This window comes from Centrocercus urophasianus, unplaced genomic scaffold (assembly GCF_019232065.1).
Source record: "Centrocercus urophasianus isolate 14NV4802_14NV808 unplaced genomic scaffold, USGS_Curo_1.0 seq_16, whole genome shotgun sequence".
Taxonomy (NCBI): Eukaryota; Metazoa; Chordata; class Aves; order Galliformes; family Phasianidae; genus Centrocercus; species Centrocercus urophasianus.
This window is the reverse complement of record NW_024884711.1, coordinates 20005078-20028441: the sequence shown is the minus strand read 5'-3', so window position 1 is coordinate 20028441 and position 23364 is coordinate 20005078. Positions and strand designations below refer to the sequence as shown.

Below are 23364 nucleotides of genomic sequence, written 5' to 3'. Positions count from 1 at the left end.
CGCCGCTCCTCGCCCCTCCGCCCGCCCCCCAGCAGCCAGAGCTCGGCCGGCACGGCGCGACCGCCCGCGTCGTTTATTTGTCCGCAACGCCCGCAATCCAAAGAATCTAGCGCGCGCCCGCCCGCCTCCAGCGGCGACCGGGCCCCACTCCTCGCCCACCCCGCGCTACGCGAGGCTCCGCTGGCCCAGGCGGCCCCACAGTGCGCATCTCAAGCTCGGTGCAGGGAAAGAAGGAAAGGCGCCCGCCCGCACCAACACGCTGAAAAGGTGCAAATAGCATAGAGCAGGGGTAGTTGCCATTGCCCCTTTAAATGCGCAGTGAGCGGGTAGTTCCCCGCAGCGCATGCGCAGCCGGGCTGCTCCCACCTGCGGCGGGCCCCGGTGGGCGGTGCTGGCTGCAAGGACGGCGCTTCGCCCGCAGGCTTAGGTGGAGCGGCTGCAGATGGCGGGAAGTCTCTGCTAGCCCAGTGGACCAGCTCTGCTTCTTCCAGGGGATGAGCACAGGGCACCAAGCTCTTATGCTTAGACGTTATAGACAGGAAAAAAAAAAAAAAGCATCGGTCTTATATGCAGATAATACTAAAAATAGCGAGAGGCTTCAGGGTTTGTAGGTCTGTTTTGATCTAGCCTTCATATTTTTGAGGTGCTGCCTTGCTGGCAGCTTTTCATGTTTCTCTGAGTTGTGTCAAGAGGAACCTAAGTAGAACACAAATGGAGTCTTCTGTGAGGGAAGTCAGGCTGAACAATCTGGGGAAAAAAAAGAAGAAATAAAAAAGAACTGCATAAATGGCAGGTTGTGAAATGCCAGGTGGGCTGCTTTGCCAGGGTCAGTTTTGAGCTAGGGTAAAATGATGGTATGAGATTGCAGAGGCATCGTAAGCAGGAGTCGTTCAGTGGAAATGAAGTGATGCCTGTTAGCAAGAGGAGAATTCACTGTCATCTTTGATTCCTACAGAAGTAGGGGGGTCATGAAAAATTGTACAATGCAATGGAAACATAAAATGCTTTGCATGCAGAGGTGTTCTGACAATTGAGACAGAGAACAGAAATGATGTCAACTAGCACCATGCAATGGAACATGGGAGGGACTGATGGCAAACAAAGAAAATAGACATACAAAAGAAGGGAAGGAATGTGTGTGCTGAAGAACTTCTGGGATAGAGACCCCCTGTGTTGCTGAAAACATTGACTGAAAGCTGAGCTGACAACTTGTGGTCTCATCTTCAGGACTGTTACTTTTGTGGGATTTTAGAAAATCCTTAGCTGAGGAACTGTAACCACCTGTTGCTTTTCACTTTTGGTGGGTTTCATATTTTCTCATCTTTGAAAATGTCTTTCACTACAGCTAATTCTGAAGTGATTACATCTGTTTGTACGTTTTCTCTTTACAGAACTTTGGAATTTGTTTGGACTCTTCTCTTCTGTGCAGATTGCCATGCATTCAGCATCGCTTCTTTGTTATCAGATAGCCCAAATGAAATTTTCTTCTTGAGGTAGGCTTATCCAGTATTTATGCTCATCACATAGTTACATTATTATGAGTTGCTTTCTTGCAGCTGTTCTATGCAAACACATTTATGGCAGGTTTTTGTGCAACATTCCCACTTTTTTTTTTTTTTATAGCAGACATTCTGAATTCCTGACCCATGTCTTCATACCTCAGTTTATGAAGAGCATGGTTGTTACTCTAGGCAGGTATAACTTATCTAGCAGATTTTTTTCTTGTTTCTATTGCTGTCATCAGCAAAGTAAGCTCATGACTCCTCCCACTGTACATTAGTTCTGAAGAGTAAGTAAGGACTTTCCCTAGCAAAGAATCCCTTTCAGAATTATTTTCTCCTTCTTATAATTCTGATTTTGAACTTCTTCCTCTATTCCAACAGTCTGTTTTATCTTGTCTTGCCCAGGAAGTTTTCCTCCATTTTGTTTCTTTCATGTTTATTAATTTATTCTGTCAAAGTTAAAGAGCCAGTGGAAATTCAGGACAGAAGACCAAATGAAAAAGTTGGTTCTGTTCTCGTTCTGAAGTCCATTTGCTTTATTATGTTAGGTGGATGAGGCTTGATCTGTCCTGAAGAAATTATTTCTTGTGCAGGGCAAAAGTTTTTATGTTCATCTTCTAACATGTATTTTTTAACTTCTCTAGGTAGCTTGTTAAGTATGAAACCTCTCTGCTTCTACCTTTCAAACCTTCAAATTGAGCTATTGTAGTAGTGAAGAAAACCTGCTCTCCTCATCCTTGTCTCAGGAATAGTTGTGACAAAGAACATGTCCTTAGATGTAATGTCAAAATTGTAGGAGATGGAAATGCTAAATAAGTTAGTGCCTTGGATATTGGCTTTAACGTTCTGGTCTGAGAGGTACCTCAGATTTATTTGTAATCAGGAATTAGTACTTTTGTTCTGGATTGACAGTGTAATCCAGAACAGTTTCTTCAGGAAACCTTTCAGTACATAGATTCCCATGGTCTTGGTTAGACAAAGCATTTTACTGCTATTTCTCCTTGAATTTTCTGTTTTCTTAAAGAATGACTAAGAAGGCTTTGTTTGATATCCTTATCAATTTATACTGCCTTAGCAAAAGTTAAAAAATTTTGATTTTATTTTCATGTGTTTTTAATACTCATTTGATAGTAACATGCAATGAAACACAATAGTATTTTGTGATTACATAATTTGCTTGAATGCCATTCCATTTTACATTTTTATTAATTTAATCATATCATTACTGTGTCCAATGCAGGCTCATATATAAGCATTTGAAGTGGGATAGAAGTTAAATTGGTGGATAATGAGAGAACTTTATACCTTTTTTTTTTTTTTTTTTTTTCAATAAAGATAAATGAAGGCAATAAAGAGCAGTTTAATCCATAGTTTCTGTGCAGGGATATAACAGGTGAAACCACAGTGCTAGTTTGCAGTTATGCAGTATATTTGCCATATATTTGAAAAGGGTTTTTTTTCCTTTTCTGTTATAGAAAGAAAATACATGCAAATTGAAATGAAATGATAGAGGAGAAATTAGCCTGAAAATGTGAAAATGTTTCTGTGACTGAAACTCACCGTAGTGTTTATGGGGGATGTTAAATGAGAATTAAATTATTGGACTGATAGAATGATTTTCTTATAAGAAATGATGTTCAAAACCTGCAAGTGAGTCCTCTGTAGGTGTGACATAAATTAACAGAAATTGTCTCTCCCTTTTTTATAGTCATTTCTAAGCTCTTAAAGGATTTTGTTTTTAATGCAGTCCAAGTTGGATGAATTTACCTTTTCTTCACCAGCAGCAAGGTTCACAATGGTGTGTTTCAGTGGGAGTGCATACAGTAGGGGAACATTTGGCAAATTAAAGTGAATTAAAGTGATAAAAGCAAATTAAAGTGATAGCAAAATTAGGAAAACTCCACACCATTATTAAAACAAACAAACAAACAAAAAAAAAAAAAAAAAAAAAAACCCTTAAATTCTGAGACCCGTTCTTGCAGCAGATTTTATATCTGAATCATTCTGAGCAGTGAGCCGTGTAGGATCTTAGCCAGGACTTTGTGTTTATCCAATTGTTTTTCACTGATTTTATGCAGATATGTAACAGTTACTAATTTTATGGTGGCTTGCCATAAAATACAAGTTGAGTACTGTAAGTAAGCAAGTTCTCTCTAGAGAGTTCTTCCATTTAAGTAGAATAGCAATCTTAGGCTTAAGTCACTAGTCACTGTAATTGTTGGAGCCACTGTTCACAAAGAAAAGACATAGTTTTTTTTGCATATTTGAACAGATTAGAACAACATCAGAAAGAAATGGCAGTATTTCTGGGCTTACCTTGCGTGTCCATTGCTATCTGTAGCTCTTCAGACCAGATCTCAAAGAGTTACAGTTTCATCATCCTTTCTATATCTGTATAGTTTGTATATGAAAAAAAAAAAAAAAAAGAGAGAGAGAAAATATGGCATCTGGGCAGGCATTTTGTTTCCAGATATTTCATTTCAGTTCTGTTTGATCACCATAAAAAATAATCATGTAAAAGTTGTCTTTTATGTCCTTCCCAATCTTCCACTTGCTGCCTGCAACTGAGGCCTAATCAGCCCTCAAGTTTATCCTTTTGAACTGACTTGCTACTTCACTGTTTCAGTCCATGTTGCTTCAGAGCTGTCTCAGAGTGTTTCTTCCAGGGTGGCAGTGCTTCCCAAGGCACAGTGTCACAGGGAGCATTGCTTGAGGCAATACAACAGTGAGGGAAACTTTGAAAAAGGCAAAACAATTTTCCCTCCAAATCATAATTAGCAAGTTGGAATTTTTACCTTATTCATATTGGCATATTTCTACATGTGTATTTTTACAAATACCATTGCAAAGAGTTATTTCTTGCTTTTAGATTCTTTGGTGAAAGATGCTATAGATATGCAGAATATTTGCATAAGCTTTATTTATTTCCTTCTATTGCTATGTAAAGTCGAGATCAAAACATCAGCAAGGGAGTTACACATGCACATAACATGAATGATGTAAATAGTTGGCTATCAAATATCAAAGAGTGCTTATATGCCTAATATACGGTGTACATAGATCTGATCTGTGACGGAAATTGTAAGTGCTATTGCCTTCAGATCTGTGAAGGGATTTCTAGGTGCTATTGCCTTCATGCACAGGTCTGCAAAGTGTTACTGATATATGGTTTGATCTTTCACAAAACGGTATAAATTATAGAATGGCCTGGGTTGAAAAGGACCACAGTGACCATCTGGTTTCAACCCCCTGCTATGCACAGTGTTACCAACCACCAGACCAGGCTGCCCAGAGCCACATCCAGCCTGGCATTGAATGCCTCCAGGGATGGGGCATCCACAACCTCCTTGGGCAACCTGTTCCAGTGCATCACCACCCTCTGGGTGAAAAACTTCCTCCTAATATCTAACCTAAACCTCCCCTATTTCAGCTTAAGACCATTCCCCCTTGTCCTATCACTATCCACCCTTGTAAACAGGGTGATTGGTATAATGAGCTGCAAGTTTTAGTTGATGAGGTAAACGTGCTTCGTGATTTTTAGATAGTTAATCATTGAAGCATTTGTAGAGAATATGACAGTTATGAATGTAAAGAAAATGTGGTTTCTGCACACAGTGGAGTATTTCCATACTTGCACTTAGTTGTATTTTATTGTTGAAAAGCGTATTTTGGTTTTAACCTGCTGTATTATGTGTGTTTTCTGTCACACTTTTGGCATTGTTTTATATGATTCTGGAAGATACATTTCTTCTAAAGCCTATGCATATTTGATGCACAGAGAAAGCATAAAACACGTTCAGAGCAAGTACTAGAGGAAAAAAAAATGGAAGGGATTTAATTTGATGTTAGACACTTTTAAAGCTTCAGCCTAAGATATTATATTATATTTCCAGTGGCGTGTTTATCCCTTCTCTACTGAATAATCCTTTAGGCTATTTCGTTGGGATGTGGAAAGTTAATTCAAGAGCTAAGTTCATGTACATTGTGTATGCAAAGCAAAAGAATTTAAGCAAAAGAGAACTACTCTGTAGTATCTCATCCAGTAACTCGCAGGGGTGAGAGTCCCTGACTGCAATAGTTTTTGTGAAATTCAAAATGATTAAAGGACTTCAAGATCTTCTACTGCCTTCAGGAGTGCAATGGCAAGTAGCTGATGAGGTGGAAGCCTCATGTAATTTTTTATTAGAAATTATTCTCTCTAGTCTTAAACACTTGGCTCCTGGATGATCTTCATGGCTTCTAGGTGCTTTGATCAGATGCTAAGTAATGCCACGGTTAGGTAGGCTGAAATTCTCAGCTTCAGCATCACCACTGTACTTGGGCTAACTTATAGAAATTGTGTATTGGGGCATCAGACCACCTGAGTGCAATGTATGGTGACCCTAATAAGGGTGAAGATGTGGAAGCTGAGGGACAGAAAATCCAGAGACTGTTTTCCACTGTCATTGCGTCTTAATAGCTGCCAATAGTCGTTTTAAAAAAAAAAAATTAAAAAAGTAGTTTAATTTGTTCTTTTTCAACAGGCTTCCAATCATGGCAGAGTTCAAGATGTTCAAGGCCAGGTTGTATGGGGCCCTGGGGAACCTGGGCAACCTTATCTTCTGCCTGATTTTGTGATTTCCAGTGGGGGGAAAAAAAATCACAGCTTTGCATTTTAAAAATAGTCAGACCTCTGTTCTTCATCCCAGTTTAATGGCCATAGGGAATCTAGAAGAGCTTTCTTCAACCCATCCCAAAAATAAATGAATAAATAAGAAAGTAAATAAATAAAATAATAATCTAACAGGCAACAGATGTTTGAACTTGTTTCAGCTGCAATTAAAACAGTCTTTGTGCTACAGAATCTGTTTTAAAACTTTGCATAGTCCCACCATTTCTGAGTCTGCTCATGCATTAGGGCTGGACGTGCACTTCCTCTTCTTCTTAGGCCCCCTTCCTGAACTCTCCTCTGTTTTATATAAAAGAACTTCAGTGAATGTGCCTGGTTAGTTCTTCTTTGCTTCACCAAAGCATCAGATTCTACCAGCTGGTCTCTGCTTTTATTATGTTTGGGTTTTTTTGTTTTGCAATTTCCCTGCTAAGTAACTTCTCAGCAAGTCTACCAAAACAAATCAAATGTGAAAGTTCTGCATCAAGTCAGAGCATTAATTCCTCTGAGTAGTCAAAAATAATGTATTATTGTCACACTATTATAACTATGAGCTGTTTTGAACTATATTTGCACCAGCACAGTTGCTTTTTGATACAGAACTATTTTCAATCTTTTTTTGGAATGCCTGTATGTGTTAATTTTCAATTTTGATTACTATAAACAAAGCAGGGGACAAGAAATTGACAAAGTGTTCAACAAGACATTTTAGATGACTTGTTATTGATTTACTACTAAGTAGAAGGTAATTGCTCAGTAAGGTATATTGTCTTTAAGATTTGCTAAATTTTATTATTTTTACAGAAAATTCTGAGTTAGGCCTCCTTTCCAGGGATCTAATTTTTTTTTAATTTTCTTTTATGTTCATGGAGTACCATATTCCACAAACAGCCATAGTAGATGGTCCTGATTTTCATTTATATCAAGAGGTCGTCTGTGTTTCTTTTTTATTGTGTAGAGGCATTCGGAAGGCCTGAATTCCAGCTATGTGGTGTAACATTACTTCATTCACTATAATATGTTGTCAAACCAAAGTGAAGGAACTAAAAACACACCTTCCAAAGTGGAATTACAATCCAATGTTTGTAGGTACTTTTGTCAGCAATTAGTAGAGACTAATTTTTTTCATGGCATCTATCTTGACCATTATTACAAAATAAAAGCATTTACTTGTCATAGAAGTACTGAGGAGGGTAGTTGTTTGCGTATTAACTCAGTGGTAGGCAATATCACATTTTTCTAGTGTGCCAGTCCACATATCTCATATGACAAGTGAACTGAAAGTCTGGATGTCTTTCAGAAAGATGGAGGGCCTGTCTTTTTATTGTGGGGGAAACACTCAGGTAAAATTAACAAATCCAGTGATAGAATGTCTGTTAAACTCATAAATCTCTAGAGAAAATTCAGTTTTAGCCTGAAGCTATGTTTATATGTATGTCAACAAAATTAGAATCAAAGCCCCTTGCCTGACCTAAGGGGTTGGAAATGCATCATGAGAATAGGACACTTTCCAACACCAGGGATTCCTTACAGTTTTCCAGTGAATATTACCTCCAGGTTAATATTGTAGCAACGAGTCCCACAGTGGAATGTTGAACTGTCCTTTCTTGATAAGTGCTACATTTCTAGAGGAAGGATATAAGAGTTTAAGTTATGAGGACTACAGTAATTTACTGGCAGAAATCTGTTAGGTGTTTTGAATGGTTATATCAAATGTCTCCTTTATTTCCAAACACTTGACTGAACTCAAACGCGTGTTTTTGATTCCAAGGTTGTTGGAAATGAGACATTCATTACTGTTGCTAAAAAATGAATAGATAAACTTCTCAATGGAGTTTTCTAGTCTGAACTTCAAACGCCAAACCATTCTGACCTCCACGATTGATAATGCCTTAATGACACCTGTTATCTACCACTGCCTCTTTTCAATGTGCTTCTGAGTGCTACCATGCTAGCAAAACAGTCAACATCAGCCAAGTTTGTATCTAGTGATATCTGCAGAAAATTGATTTCTATTCATTATAAAGCAGTTTACCCCTTAGCTAGGGACAATTTTCATCGAATGGAAAGTAAAGAAATAATGACGGCAGGCTAATAGACTATTTCTGATGTATGCACTTTTAGTTTTCTGAAGCAAGTATAAGAATTTATAAAACTACTTGGTTCTTTGTAAGATGTTTAAATACTCATTTTTTAAAAATCAGTAACTTTTCTCCAATGTTAACTTGGAGAAAATCTGCATTTTGTGGAAGTAGAGATTGTCTTCCTTTGTTTTGGTACCGATTGTCCATCTACCAAGAAGGATATCACAAATGTTTGTTTCCTTGTTGAAGATGAGACGGTAAGATGAATGAGCTTAATCTACACTGCAGGATAAAATTACATTTACTGTTAAGAAATTCTTCCTTAAGTATTCTGTAGATTTAGTGCTCTGCTCGTAAGCTGGAATGTTATCGAGAAAGTCAACTTCTGTATATTCCCATTGCAATAAATCTGGACTGTTTAATGGTCTAATCTGTGCAAATGCTACCTTCCAGATCTGCCTCTACAATGTACGTTTTCAAAACATTTACATGCTTACTACGTCTATATGACTTAATATTTTAGTTGAAAACTAAGAAAAATCTAGCATGTCCTTCCTTTTTAACTCTGAAACAAAAATAAGCAGGTATATCATATGCTTCATTATTTCAATTTAAACAGTACTGTTTTTCTCATTGAAGCTTTGGCAAGATTCTCCACTGTAGACATAAGACCAATGGTCTACGTACTACTGACAACTTTACATGTTGAAGGAGCTCAATGGAGAAGGAACTAGTTGGAAATTCTTATATAATGCCTTTTTCTGGACCCTTGATGGGCCCACATGAATTCACATGTAACAGGATGAAATACAAGGCAGATTGTGTAGGAAATGAGTGACAAGGTGTCACCTCTTTCTGACTCTGCTTTCCTGTTCATCTCCTATGCAAAAGGCCAAAGTGCTGCCCAAAGAAAGAGCCTAGCTACCTCAGGTGGCACTTCGAAGTTAAATCACTACAAATGCATAAGGCTTCTGCTGGATTCCCTACACAGAATTCTCAAGGAAAATCATCAAATTTTGTACATAAAGGGACTCAGTAAGCCAAGCAGTAGCAATGGTTTTCAAACAGTTTCTGTTGACACAATGAAGGAGGATCTCAGCTGAGAACTTCATAATGAGTCTTTTGAAATTAAAGTGCGAGGTAGAATGAGAAAACAAAGAGGGGGTTAAAGAGAGCTTGTGTGACACCTTATTAGGTAAGATTTCTGCATTACACTGTTCTTGTCTTATCTTTGGATGCAAATAGGCTGTAAAAGTTAATAATTTATGAACCCTACCATCCCTTGGTGAAATCTTACCCATATTATCTCAATACAGTTTGAAAGATAAGGACGTGATTCGTGGACTTTGAGCTGAGAGGTGAATTGGTTCGATTCCCAAATATGTCCTATAGTAATGTGTAGATAATGCTGAAGACTGCATTGGCTGTATTGGAAAGGTGAAGCAGACTGTTATTTTTGCCATTTGTTTTTGAATTGATCATCATCTTTATTATAAGAAAAACAGTGATGTTTTACTAGCTTGTAAAACTTCCCAAATACACACTTCTCTTGCAATATACAACTTGACAATTGGTTGATATGAACTTGGCGTGGACTGTTAATGAGCACCATCTGTTAATCCGTCATATAAGATTTTTACATCTCAAAAGAATCTGCAGAAATATTATTTATGTTAAATCTCATGGGTAGATAATTTGGACGAAATGATGATTGTTCTCCCACTTCTTAAGATTAAGGCATTGTGACTGATTAAAACGTGTATATTTTTATACATAGAGACAGACAATACTGTTTCTTAGCAGTGTTTATTTTTTGTACAAAAAAAAAAAAAAAAAAAAGAAAGAAACCAATGAATTTGAAAGGAAGTCGTATCTGTCTTTTGATTGCACACTTTTAAACAAAAATAATACGAAGTGGAGAATGAAAAAACAAATTTTTATATTGGTAGTTCAAAATAACACCTAAGTCTATCAATGTTCAAAATGAAAATATATATACCAAGAATGCTAGAACATCTATTTTACATTATCTACAAAATGTGTGTACTAATCCAGCCACAAATCATAGCAGAATACTTTGATACATGAGAAAAGCTATAAACACAAGAACATTTTGGAGGGAAATAACACATACAAAAGCTCATTAAATAATTACAACAACAAATAAATAGTTTGTTCAGCTTTACTTTTTGATTGCTGCCATGCATATTTTCATTTTTGGTATACTGAGACAAGAGAAAGATCAGCATGCAAGGCATTCTTTTTTTAGAATGAATCTGAAAGCAGATACTTGGTGTAGCATTCGTAAGCTGTTGTCAGAAGTTCCTAAAACATGATAGAGAAGACAGTAGGCGTGATAATAAACTGTTGTTGTGAAGACATACAACAAAGCATCATTTTACAAAACAGACTTCCGTGAATATTCATGGCAACTTTTCTTTGCCTCCATGACTGGAGGGAATGTAAAGCTTTGAAGTGAGGGTTTGGATGGCTTGTGTTACTGCCCATCTTGAGCTTTTGGAAAATCACCCGAAATGGTCCTTATGCTGAGAATGCCCCTTTTGATTTTGGTCAAAACAATAAGCGTGCAGTATCATCTGAGAACAAAGCAATGGCAGACTTGTCTTTAAGCAGTCAGAACTGTAAAGCAAATGGTTACAGGTGAGTTCAGTTTTGGCAGGAGGAGCAGGAGAGGAGAGAACCTCTGACTTCTAACTTGTACTGTGTTTGCTGGATTTACTGGCTCTTTTTCTCTCTTTGTGATGCTGGACAGGCTTTGCTTGAGAGGTTCCCTCAAAGTTGTGGCTGGATTCATTATGCTGCCTGGTGTATCGCTTGCACTTGCAGGCTGTGACCACAGTTATTTTGTAGGTTCTTATACTTCCATCCTGGCACTGCAGCTGGATCCTCTGGGTGCGAGTTTTGTCATTGACACATCTCCACTCTTGCGAGCTTCGTCTGCTCCAGTACTTGGTTCCATAACCTCCTCCAATCCAGTTGGGCAGAAGTGGCAAAGGGAGACATTCACCAGCACACACCAGCTCCTTCAGGGGATTGATGCTGGTGCACTGGCCGTCTGAAATGTACTTGGTGGATCGCAGTTCCCGGCAGCCAACTTGAACGCGATCTGCAGAATGCACACAATAATAAATAATGAGATTCAGAACACAAAGATTTCCTTAACCGGTCATTTTCCCCCTAGTTAAAGTAAGCTAGGATATCTTTTTAGTGTTGTGACCCCCAACACAAGGGCCTTGAGCGCTGATGATATCTCTAGGTATTACCACAGTATAAAGAAATGGTAATTATATGCACTTCAGCAGTTGTGGTAGAAGAGGCAATTTTATTCTCTGTTCTTCTTCTCAGGGACATACCTTTTGGAAGAGAAAAAATGCCCCAAGGGAAGAAATGTTTCCTCCTTGTTCTCAGTCTAGGGAACTTGCTCTGTGATGTTTACAACAATAATGTTGTATCATTAGCAAGTGGGAAACGGTGCTTTGGAAACTGTTTATATGCTTTTAAATTAATTTTAAATAGGGCTTCTTCTCATTCCACAGTTTCAGCAGACTGAGTCTCCCATGAGCTCTACTGCTCTGAGCACAGGTTCTGTAAAAGTGACAACAGCTGAAGTTCCCGGGGAATGGTGTTTTGCATACAGTTTGAATGGTTAGCAGCAGTGATTTCAGTGTGACCAACTTGCCCACAGGGAAACACCATCTTTCTATTTGTAGTAGTCTTTTTATTATAGGTAACATAGAGGATCCTGCAAATTCTCTCAGGCAATCGACCGAGAAGCAAAACATAGAGCTTCTAATACAGGCAAGTTTGTACCCGTCTGTATGTGCAGCTCTGCACCCTGCAATAAACACAACTGTTTATTTCAGTAATTACACTTTGAAATAAACGCCCACAGTGCACTTAATTGTAATAAGCAATTTTTACTGGCTATGCTCTCCCTCTTTCTGAAGGACAATTATGGCACAGATTCTACACACAATGCAATTAACTAACGCCTTTAAAATAGGAGTAATTACTAGAAACATTTCAGAGTGAATCATAAAACGCTTTGAAGGTACATCTACATATCACTGCTACAGGCTGCTTCTGTTTCTACTTGGATTTTTGTAAGCAGGTTCTGAACTGGGGCACAGAGCTGAGGTTATGAGTTTACTTCACCCTGGCCTGTGTCTCAGGATGGGCAGACAGTGGGGACTGCAGACTGCGGGCTGAACTGAGGGGCCATTTGCAGCAGGGGCCTCTTATCTGACTCACAGAAGAAATTCACGCTTGCCTTCCTGCAGCTGCACTCAGGAATGTACCTGGAAGCAGCCAGTAAAAGATTTGAGTTTGCCTCTCCTGTTTTTATGTCTTTGCTGGCTCAGCTTTTCTCTAGTGACAGCTCATTGACAGTGAATGCCTACTGGGCTGCACCAGTAATCTCGTAATGATGAGATGTTTCCTGTGCACTTAAACCCTTAGCATTCATAGAAGCTGACACACCTGGCTTAGCTGAAAGGTATCCGTGTCACTTTTTACCTTCACTTTCCAGGGATGACGCTATTTTTAATCAAATCGTGGTGGGTGGGTGGGTGGGTGTGTCTGCTTGGATTTCTTTCATTTTAAGGAGGCGGGCAGAGAAGGGAACAGAAAGCAGAATGTTTTCAGATCCCCATGTACCTAACATACAGACCTAAAACTCACGGGAAAGGACCAGAAACAAAAAGGCAAGTTAAAGCAGAGCACATAGGTAAATGATGAGCTGATTTGTTTACTTTTGCTGGAGGTGTTAAACAGTGAGTGCTACAGCAGGAAGTAAAACTAAACGGCGGGAACAAAATTTAGAGTTTTTTATTGCATTTGAGAAGTAGCCCAGACACCTCCCCTGCCCGCAGCGGGAACGCGAGTTAGGAAAGCGAGCGCTTTGGAAGTGCCTCCCGCTCCTTTCCCTTTATCTTTCTTCCCTGCCGGATAACCCACCAAATCTGGCTGAACTTCCCTCAGGACGCAACCTGCCCGAGAGAGCCGGTCCTGCAGGACTTGCAGGGGCCGGCGTGCTCGGGGGCGAGACGGAGCAGAGCCACCGGCAGCAGCATCTTCCCTCGGCCCGCTCCCCGGGGCGCTGCGCTCGGAGGGCTCCGGGGCCGGGGACCAAAGGCCGCGGTGGAGGGGCGGCCGGTGGGATACTCACTGTGACGGTCGGAGCCCGTGCCGGCGTAGTGCCTTCCTCCGTTTCTGGCTTGATTCAACGTGCTGTTGCTGCTCGGGCTCGCGGGGGCAGGTTTAACGACGTGGGAATAAAGTATCTCCGTGGCATCGTTCTTGAAAGCCGAGTAGCTTCTAGTGAAGGTGCAAGCTAGGAGTAAGCCGTAGAAGTGAATGGCGGGGAGAAGCATGGTTGGTTCAGTCTCTGTCTGACGGAGCCAGATGAAATGTTGTTCTTCTGCTTGTTCTCGGTAACTCTGAAATTGCTCTTCAAGGTTTCCTTTATATATTCAGAAAGGCTTGGCATTCATTCAGGTGTAAAGTTGTGGATAGCTTCAGAATGAAAACCCACAAAAGGGGTGGGATCCCCACATGAGCCTGGAAGACCTTTTACCAATGGGAGAGAAGCTTGCAGTAAAGGAGGAGTTAGATGCGCTAATTGCAGGATTCCTGCCTGGGGCTTTTGAGGGTATCGGGAAGCTGTCGCGAACCGCACGGCAACGTTGGGTCTGGGACCGAGAGGCTCTGCCCGCCGTCCCGTGTCGCCCTGCATGCGCAGCATCGCCGTGCGATGTGACTAACACGAAGTGGCAGAATGGGTCCCTTCGGCTACTGTTGTGCAAAGTGACTTCCCTTCTTTTCGAATGTGCCTTTCAGAAAACTCGGCGGTTCTGTAAGGATGCCAAAGTTTACAGAAGTTACAGGAAACTGCTGGTAACCCAAAAGCTGTCTGCTATATACCAAGATCACTCGCAAAAAATGTATTGTGAATAATTAAAAGTTGCCTCTAGCTGCTTTAAATTATGCAGCTTTGATCAACAAGGAGCACTGCTAGAGAAACTCCTTGTTTTAGGGGAATATTCTTTCCCTGGTGTGCACAGTTACAAGTATGTAGTTCTGTATCACCACGCATAAAAAGCATCTCCTCTAGGCTGTAGTGCAAACATATCCATATTCATAGCCTCACGCTATGCTCATTCACCAAACTCATCTTTTTGTCGTTTTGTACATTGCCTAGAGCATTGTTGTGTTTTAAATTTATTATTTCATGTAAAAAGGAAAACAAAGAGGAAAGAATAGTCCTTATTTTGACATATGATTTTACTATGTCACACACTTATTTGATTTTCCATGAAATTCATGGCCCAAATCCAAACACTGGTGTAAGCTGAGATGCTGTCAGTAGGCCAGCGCTTGTTTGCTTGTTTGCATCAGTATTGAATGCTCTATAGATTTTCATTATAAATAAAACAACTGTGATCAACACTGAAAGCTGTAGTGTTCTAAATAAATGGAAACTTTTTTCTCTGCAAAAAGCACAACTGTTCAAGAGTCAACATCATGTAAAGATTAGCATCTAATCTCACTGCTATCTACAGAGTCATCCTGTATTTTATTAGCTGTAATGAAAGCAGAACTGGAACACAGATCAGTCACCTCTACAGGGTCAAAACCCTAGAAATTCAAAGACAAGTTTGTTTCCCCCTAGTCACAATTCATCTTCATCGGCACTACGTTCCTCTTGCATCACTACAGAAGTTACCATGGCTTTAATCAGGAGTAAGGACAGATCTAGTCAGTACCAAATTAATAGCTTTTGCTTAGAAGACACGGGAAAAACAGGAGTGTTGCACAGTGAAGTGAGTTTGACTGGTGGAGCTGTGTGTGGGGAAGTGAGTTGATTGCTTGCATCTATTATGACTAGCCCAACCCAGTTCTGGAATAACAAGAATGTTGCAAGGCAGACATCCTTCAGCAGGGCAGTGTGTGGAGGAATGGGATCAATGCTAACCCCCTGATCTTGTGGAACATCTTATTTAGCCACCAAAGTGAAGGTATGAATGTTACCTTCCCTCTAAATTAAGTAGAAAATGAAAGATTCCTTAAACAAATTGTCAAGGAATTACATTACAGAACATTAATATCTGATGTTATTTATCTTCAGCAGCAGCTAACCAAAGATCTGCTGTGTGTATGTTCACATTCTACTTCACTTTTTCTCATGTTCACAGAGCTTCACATATCTCACCTGCTCTGTAGGATAGTCTCTGTGCTGAACTGACACAATATAACTAAAAACATGGAACTCATTTTCCAGTTTTTGCAGTACCTGTGGATACCAGCCAGGGAACCTCTTCCTAGTTAGAAAGCTTTTCCCACGTTACACAGGACTTGGGAAAGTCAGAAGTTTCCTTGATAGTTGTGTTCTTTGAAATAAGGCATATAATCTTCTTCCAGGAAAAAAGTATGGGAACTTGGATTGCTCGCAGGACTGCGTCTGCAAGGACTGCATCTTGCTACAGCTTAACATTTTCAGCTTTCTCTGAAAGCTAAAATTCATCCTTTCAGATTTGGGTTATATACAAGCATAAAGTTTGTCACATGCTTCTCTTGCTCTTATTACTTAGAGAAGGAAGATCTCAAGACAGCCTTTGTAGAAAGCATTTTTCTGTGCACAAGTTGGCTGCAGATATTATTTTAATTTCTTCTGTATTTTCTACTTAGTACAAATGCTGTACAAAATCTCATGATTTCACTGCCCACGTCAGTACTGTTAGCCTGCCTCTTTGAGACGTGAGCAGGCTACTGAGGAGTTTGTCATTTCACTGACTTTATACGTTGTGTTGTCAAACCATGAGTTTGAAGTCCTTCATTTTGTTTGCTTTCCTGAAAGAGATCAGAAGTCGCATGAGGGGAAGAAATGCTGGACTATCAAATTGTAATGCCCTTCCTTAGCAAAACCAATGATCAAAATGCTCAGCTGATGAACATTTCCTAGACTTACAGCAATTTTTTCTCTTTGTTTAGATAACTGTGACAAGGTGAAAGCTCTAAGTTACCTATGCGTTTGTAGCTTCCAAAAAAAAAAAAAAAAAAAGGACTAATACAATGCATAGTCTGTCCTTATTCCAGTCAGATTCATGTAGAACATTGCTGTGTGCTTAATCTGTAATATTGGCCATGAGGAATATATTACACAAGGTCTTTGAAGTCTGTACTGGCTTCCTTTTTGCCTCTGGGCATAACTCAGGATGTTCTTATTGATCTATAAAACCTATATGCTTTGAGTCCTAGGCAATAAATTCTCTCTTCTTTATCTGTCATTATGACACTTAAGATCAGCCAGGGCACAGTGGCTGTATCTGCATCGGGAGGGGTGAATGCTCAGGGTGAAGGGCACAGAAGGCTGGATTTCACAGCTCTTAAAGATCCATGAGAGCTCCCTTCTGCTGCTTGGCGTGGCGTAAAGCCCAGTGTTTACTCAGATCCTGGAAAGGTGGCTGTGGGAAGGCTTCCCACCTGCTAACTGGATTAATGTAAATGTTTGTACATGTACCAGGGATAAAGAGGTACATCTTAACTATGTGGGTTTGGTTTTTTTTTCTACTTAACTGCTTCTTGTGTCTTAACAGCCTTGCTTCTCATAGATCTGAATATAGCGGTAAAATAATTCGTCACTCTTACAGAGAATGATATCCAGAGTTATTCACCCCTTCAATCCTGTGTTTGTCATTTTCTGTGATGGAAAAACACATACTTCTTTCTACTTGTGTAGAATACATGACACGCAATACATGTGTTCTGCTAAGGTACCCATAGAGAATTCCCTTCTGCACAGATGACTCCATGGTCATTTCTAAGGCTGACAGGGTGCTATCCTACACGTCTCTTAGGCACTGTAACAATGTCCAAAGGGCAAAGTTTTGTGCAGAGCACACACACCTGTCTGGCAGCGTAGAAGAGCCACAGGGAATAGCAGGGAATGCACTGACATGACAAACGACTACCAGAGAGCCTTGTCACTGCAACCCGTGCAATCACTGAACATGCACAAAAGAAGAAGGAATTCACAATTTTTCAGTAATTTGGACCTGTCTTATGTTAACAATGGCATGGAGTGGCAAGGATTAGAATGAAGGCTGCATGGGAAAAAAGGAATAAAATTCATTTTTGCATTTTTATCATTAAACCCACAGAGAAGACAATTAGAGCATTGCAATTCTGACTTGTTTCCAAAATATAAGCTCAAAAAACAGACTGACATTTATTATTTTGCACCTTAAAACAGAGATGACTGTCAGGCTATTTTCTGTTAAGCAGTAAGCATATTAGTAACAGACTTCAAAGCAGTGTAAAATGTGATTTGGAGCATGATAAGAGAGTCTGTCTGAAAGTGAGGTAAAATTGTAATAAATGTAACTGTTGAGAACTTGTAAGCTGTTGTGAAACAAGTTAGCATACTTTTAAAGCTCACGCAGAAAACATGTTAGAGGAGGAGGAGAACCCCCGCAAATTCCCAAACCAAAGAATTTTTGAATACTGACTTTTTTTTCAGAATTAAATGTCTCTTTTTCATTTTCTCAGTAAATTACATTTGAGAGATTCAACAGAAAGCACAACGTATATTTTCATTAATGAGAGTGGTTAATTAGTTCTGATTTATGTCTTTTTCCGCTCCCTAAGATTTTGCATTTCAGTTTTATTTATTTCCACTTTCTCTTATACGTAATGTAGACAGAATAATTTAGGTCAGGATTTGGCTTCAAAGGAAGCAATTCATCACTTCCATCAAAAAACAATGTTAAATATAGACTGAAAAGGGAAATATTTGAGTTTATTTGGAAATTATCAGAAAATGTAAAGTAGATTTTTATACCAGACTGAAGACAGTGTGGCTTACTGTTCCCCAAAGGATGTTTTGTGATTTTCTGCCTACACTGAGGAGGAAATAAAAACAAAAGAGGGTTTTACAAGTTATAAAGCAATGAGAGCAACAACTTGTTTATTTGGAGTAACACTGGGGTAACTCAGATGGCATTGAAATGTCGTGTGGTTTTTTTTTAAGATATTTGAGGCAGTAAGGCGGCATTTTTTTATATACATAGACCTTGAAGTAAACTGGACTTTGGTGTCTACATACTTTCTAAAATGTTGCCCTAAGGAGTAAAAGTCCTATAGATTTTCACTGAGCCAGTCACTTAAATGCTTTTGAAAATTTTACCCTCAGGTTAAAATTCTAAACTCCTACTCAGTGTTAAGCAGGCAAAGTCCCATCAACATGCCCCAGTTGCAAATAAAATAGCAACTGCGTAAAGGTTTTGAAGTTTATCCTGTTTCTTTACATGTAATTAACTGAACTCTTAATATATCACTATGTTTCAGTAAACTGCTTTGTGTTTCTAATTACGTGGTCTGAAATGATTACAGCGTATTTTAAAAATGCACACTCTACAACAAACCAGCAAAGAAAACCTGGCATAGTTTCAGCATTCGCTAAGCAAACACTTGCCAAACCTGTTGTTAGATCCGAAGCTGTAATTTAAAAACAAGCCTACAAGGGATCTGGAAGAAGATCCCTCTTTCCTTCCTTCTGCTCCATCTCCCACTCCCTTACAAGGAAATCACTTTACCTTATCAAAACAGAGCAGTTACTGACATTTGTCTCCTGGTTGGAATCCTATCCCCGCTGTATTCAGATTTTAGGTTTGGCTAGTGCATATTCTTGTGAAAGAATAAAAGAATGTTAATGTCCAAATTCTTCAATCAGATAAATATGCACGACTCCTCCTGAAATTAAGGAAGTACCTGAGGGCAAAACCTGGCCCCAAATTAGAATTTTAATAATTGTAATACTGTGTAATCTGTTCCCTGCCAAGAGACAGAAATGGCCCATCCTGCACAACGCATTCACAGACTTACCACGCATGTGGTAACAGGGTTTCGTTCATAACACACAAACCAGAAAATAATTGAACAGAGTATATGCAGCTTATTTTATTAAAATGAGCCCATCCATTATCCCAGTGCATTTGTACAGTACTGAAAATCTCTATTTGCTGCACTTGTAGGAACTTCCATAATCTGGAGAATGTTTCTCCATTTTCACCCCAAATCCTTTTTAAACACTGGGAACCTGATGTACACTGTGTTTACCTCACAAAATGAAAACTAAGGGTTTCATTTTGTCTCCCTCTCAAAGAGTAAGAATATATATGTCTATAAGAATGTCATTTCAGCAGGTTGGTTTCTTTATTCTCTTTTACTGACATGTCCATCCCTCCTGAGCTTGGTTTCAGTTACCTACTAAGTCCCAAACTGTTCCATCCAATGAATGAGTGTGTCAGGCTGATTGAAATGAAGACACAGAACTGAGGATCCCTTGTCTACACAGATTTCCTTTCCAGCAATTTTAAGGGCCCTGAGTTCACAAATAAAAGAAAATCTAGCAGGAAAAAAGCTAATAGAACCCTGCCAGTAGAAGATCTATTATCTGAAATGCTCTAGGATCTGTCTTAAATAAATGAAACTGCATTTTTACTGGTGTGTGACTGCAGCTCAGCCCTAGCTAATGAGGTGGCAGAATCCATACCGAGAGTCAAGACTGCAAAATCTTGAGCTAAAACTTAACATTTAACAGTTTTTTAAGCTTTTTTTATGGTGAGAACATTTTGCAGTTGCTGTTGACTCACATACGCTATCAAAATGTACAGAAACACATACACACTCAGTTTGGCTAGGAGTGTTGAAAATGCTATTGCCATGAAGTTGAGTGATGGGAATAAATATTCAGTACAGTCTACTTATCCTCTACGTTGCACATAAAATCTAGTACCAAAACTCTTCAGGGAAGGACGAAACATGGAAATTCTTTGCAGCAGTAGGTGATGAGATTTCAATTTTTTTTTTCCAATCCAAGTCAGAAAAAAAACCAAAACACCATATTTTTCTCAGCCTCCTTACAGAAGAAATTCCAAAGATAAAAAGAAAATCTTACCAGATGTTACTGCTCAGTGGTGATTTTTTCCTTTGATTAATCTTGACTTTTTGAATTTAATATAATGGCAGTTTAACAGCAGCAAGATAATCCCTGCCTTAAGCATGACATTAGGTTTTAAAGGATTATTTATCTTATCTTATCTAAGCCTGGAAGTCTCTCAGTATATCTTTATGGTAATAAACAGATATTAGCTGTACTTGCCTATTCACAGAGTTTTAAGCAAAACCATCCTCTAGCCTGAAGTGCAGTGGGTTGTTCGGTCTTCTTCTTAGTTATCTATATGATCACAATAGATTAGCATTTAGAATTAAAGCGTAGTTAAAGCAATATAGTTACAAAACAACGAGGTCCCTGTCAGCGCAGATAATCAGCAGTGATGAATTTAAAATGGCTGCTTCTCCGAAGATTAAGCTTTGTCCATGCTGACCATAACAGCAGTTCTTGTCATTATTATTGCACATGACATCAACAATAAGAAGGCAAATAGGCTCCATAACATGTGTTACCCCCATTTAAGGCTTTGCCACTGTTTATGCCTGTAATCTTAAGGCAATTAAGACATTAATTTTCCAAAGCAAGACATGGTTGTCATGAGGCAGATTTGTTTGGAGATTTCAGTCTTCATTGGGAATTACAAGCTGGTTTAAATAATATATTAACATTGTTCAAAAAAGGAAATTTCAGAACATTTTGTTTGCTCACTTGGCCTCTCTGTAATTCCTCAAAGCTTTTCGCAGGGTTCCTTTTCTCAAATGGATCCTCTCATGGAAACACTGTACAAATAAAGCCTTCATAACTGTCAACATCTGAATTTGTTTTCCAGGAGGGGTACTTCCAGTAAATTTACACTCAGAAAAAAACAGAGTAGTGTCCTTTCTGGTAGTTTTCATTTAAAACATAGCTCTGATCTCACACACTCGTGCCTGCCTGATAAGAACAACACAGTAATTTTTGCTGTAGATGGAAAATCCTGCAAGTGAAAAATCCCTAGGCATAATTCTTCCCTGGTGGGTGCTAGAGTTGTCTCCTGCAAGTCCAGGGGATGCATTGTCCTTCTTAAAGCTGAATGTAACATCCAGCTTTGTATCAAACATCCAGTATTAGATGGTGTTTTGGTATCTGCTTCTGACCTAATTTTTGTTTTTCTCTTGCCCTGCTACCTCTTGTAGCTGGCTGGGTGGACAACACCATAAAATTCTGCCTTCCAGGTTTCCCTTCTGAATTTTGTATCACAGATGCTCACCTCCATCCACATGTTGTGGATGTCACATACTGACTTCATCCTGTCCATTGCAGGCTATTGGAATGTAAGAGTTGTGATGACTGCTGGGCATTTCCATGTCTGCCTGTTGGGCTGCTCTGCACAGGAAGCACCTTTAGCAATGAACAGTATTGTGAGGGCATCTCTGCTGACATTATTTTTTATTATTATTTAAATTTTTTTTATGTAGTCAGCATTATTATGAAGTCTGTTTAAAAGGCACAAAAATGGAACTACTGGAAATCATTTAATAAGACTTTCTGTTCTTAAGTGAAGTGAGGAAAGCAGTTATTTTATTACCATTCATTTAGTCAAAAAGTATGACAAAATGAATGAATATGATGGATATGATGGGCAGTGATACATACGGCCATGAAATACTTCTTTTCATTGTATGTTCTAGTTAACTTGCTGTCAAGAATTGTTTACAATAAGCTGTTAAAATAGATCTTTTATATAAATAAATAATTAAGAGGAAGAACAACGCGTGCTTTTCCTACAGCACTGACTTTTGGTCAAATTCAAACCTCGTTGAAGTCAGTGGAAATCTTTCAATTCTCTAAGTGGGAATTGGATTTTGAGTCTCCATGCAGTAAAACAATCACAGAGACAGGCTGGCAGTGTGCCTATAATCTCTGTTCACAGTGTGCGCATTAAATTAACTTAAAACATCTGTCCAGTAGGTGGCATATGAGATCTCATAGTCAGGAACGTAATAAAGCAATGGCATGTCACCACCAACCCAGGAAAATGGTATTTCATCAGTTACATCCAAAGGACCAATATGAACTTTAAGAGTCTATATGCAGAAACCAATGTGGTCTTTTTATTAGCTTTTATTTAATTTGCGTTATTAGATTCACATTTCCATGTTAAAAAGAACTTGTCACATTTATGAATAGCAGTTATAAAATATTTGATTTACCCATCTAGTTAGAAATAGGTCACATTTTTCAGTTTCTCCATTACTTAATGTTTATTACTAATGTCAGCACGCTTATGTTTATAATATGGTAGCAGTCCTTCCCAAATCTTTGTTCCAAATGTATAATGCAGGACTGGAACAGGCTCCCCAGAGCAGTGGTCATAGCTGCAAGCCTGCCAGAGTTCAAGCAGTGTTTGGACAATATTCTCAGACACAAGGGTTGAATTTTGAGTGGCCCTGTGCAGAGCCTGGAGTTGGACTCCATGATTCTTCTGGGTCCCTTCCAGCTCGAGATATCCTATCCTATCCTATCCTATCCTATCCTATCCTATCCTATCCTATCCTATCCCATCCCATCCTATCCCATCCTATCCCATCCTATCCTGACTTTTTCTCATTCGTCCTGACAAAAAGGTTAGTCTGCTTAAATGTCGTTAGTGAATACAGTCCCTTTTTTCTTAAAAGCACCTTTCCTCTCCAAGATGCACTGCTTCCTATGGATGTTCAGCACCAAGACTCTGATTTTAATCTCAAGGCCAATGTAAGAAATCTGAGGGCTTCCTTGAAAAGGAGACTTGGGAATCTTCCAGTCCCATTTGATTTCTTTTTGTATTACTAACCATTCTTTATTTTGATACAATAGGTAATGTGACACTGACTTGATACCACACCACCACATAAGACTTAACACTACTTTGTGAAACTACCATACCTGAAAGAACTTCAAAATATCTTAATTATCCCACACACAAAGATTAAAGGAAGGAAGATAGTCCCAGAAATACAGAGGCTGCTTAATGTAATCATACTTCAGGATTATTCTTGGTTATTAAGGTCTTTTTTGGCTAGGGATTTTGCAGAGGATTGAAGTCAGTCATTGTTTTATTACCTTCAGCAAAACATCTAAGAAGGAGCACTGAGTTTGTCCTTCAAATTCAGCTTTCAGCTTTGTGGTGCACATAGT

At 39.1% G+C, this 23364-nt stretch overlaps 1 protein-coding gene across 1 annotated transcript; it reads right to left on the bottom strand.

Moving 5' to 3' along the window:
* Window positions 1-10184: 10184 nt before the first annotated feature.
* Window positions 10185-13776, bottom strand: SOSTDC1 (sclerostin domain containing 1). The gene is made up of 2 exons (XM_042817337.1): window positions 13423-13776; window positions 10185-11361 (listed from the first exon to the last, which is right to left on the bottom strand). Exons 1-2 carry the CDS (start codon window positions 13625-13627, stop codon window positions 10946-10948), a joined length of 621 nt encoding a protein of 206 aa, XP_042673271.1. The 5' UTR covers window positions 13628-13776; the 3' UTR covers window positions 10185-10945.
* Between the last annotated feature and the right edge of the window lie 9588 nt (window positions 13777-23364).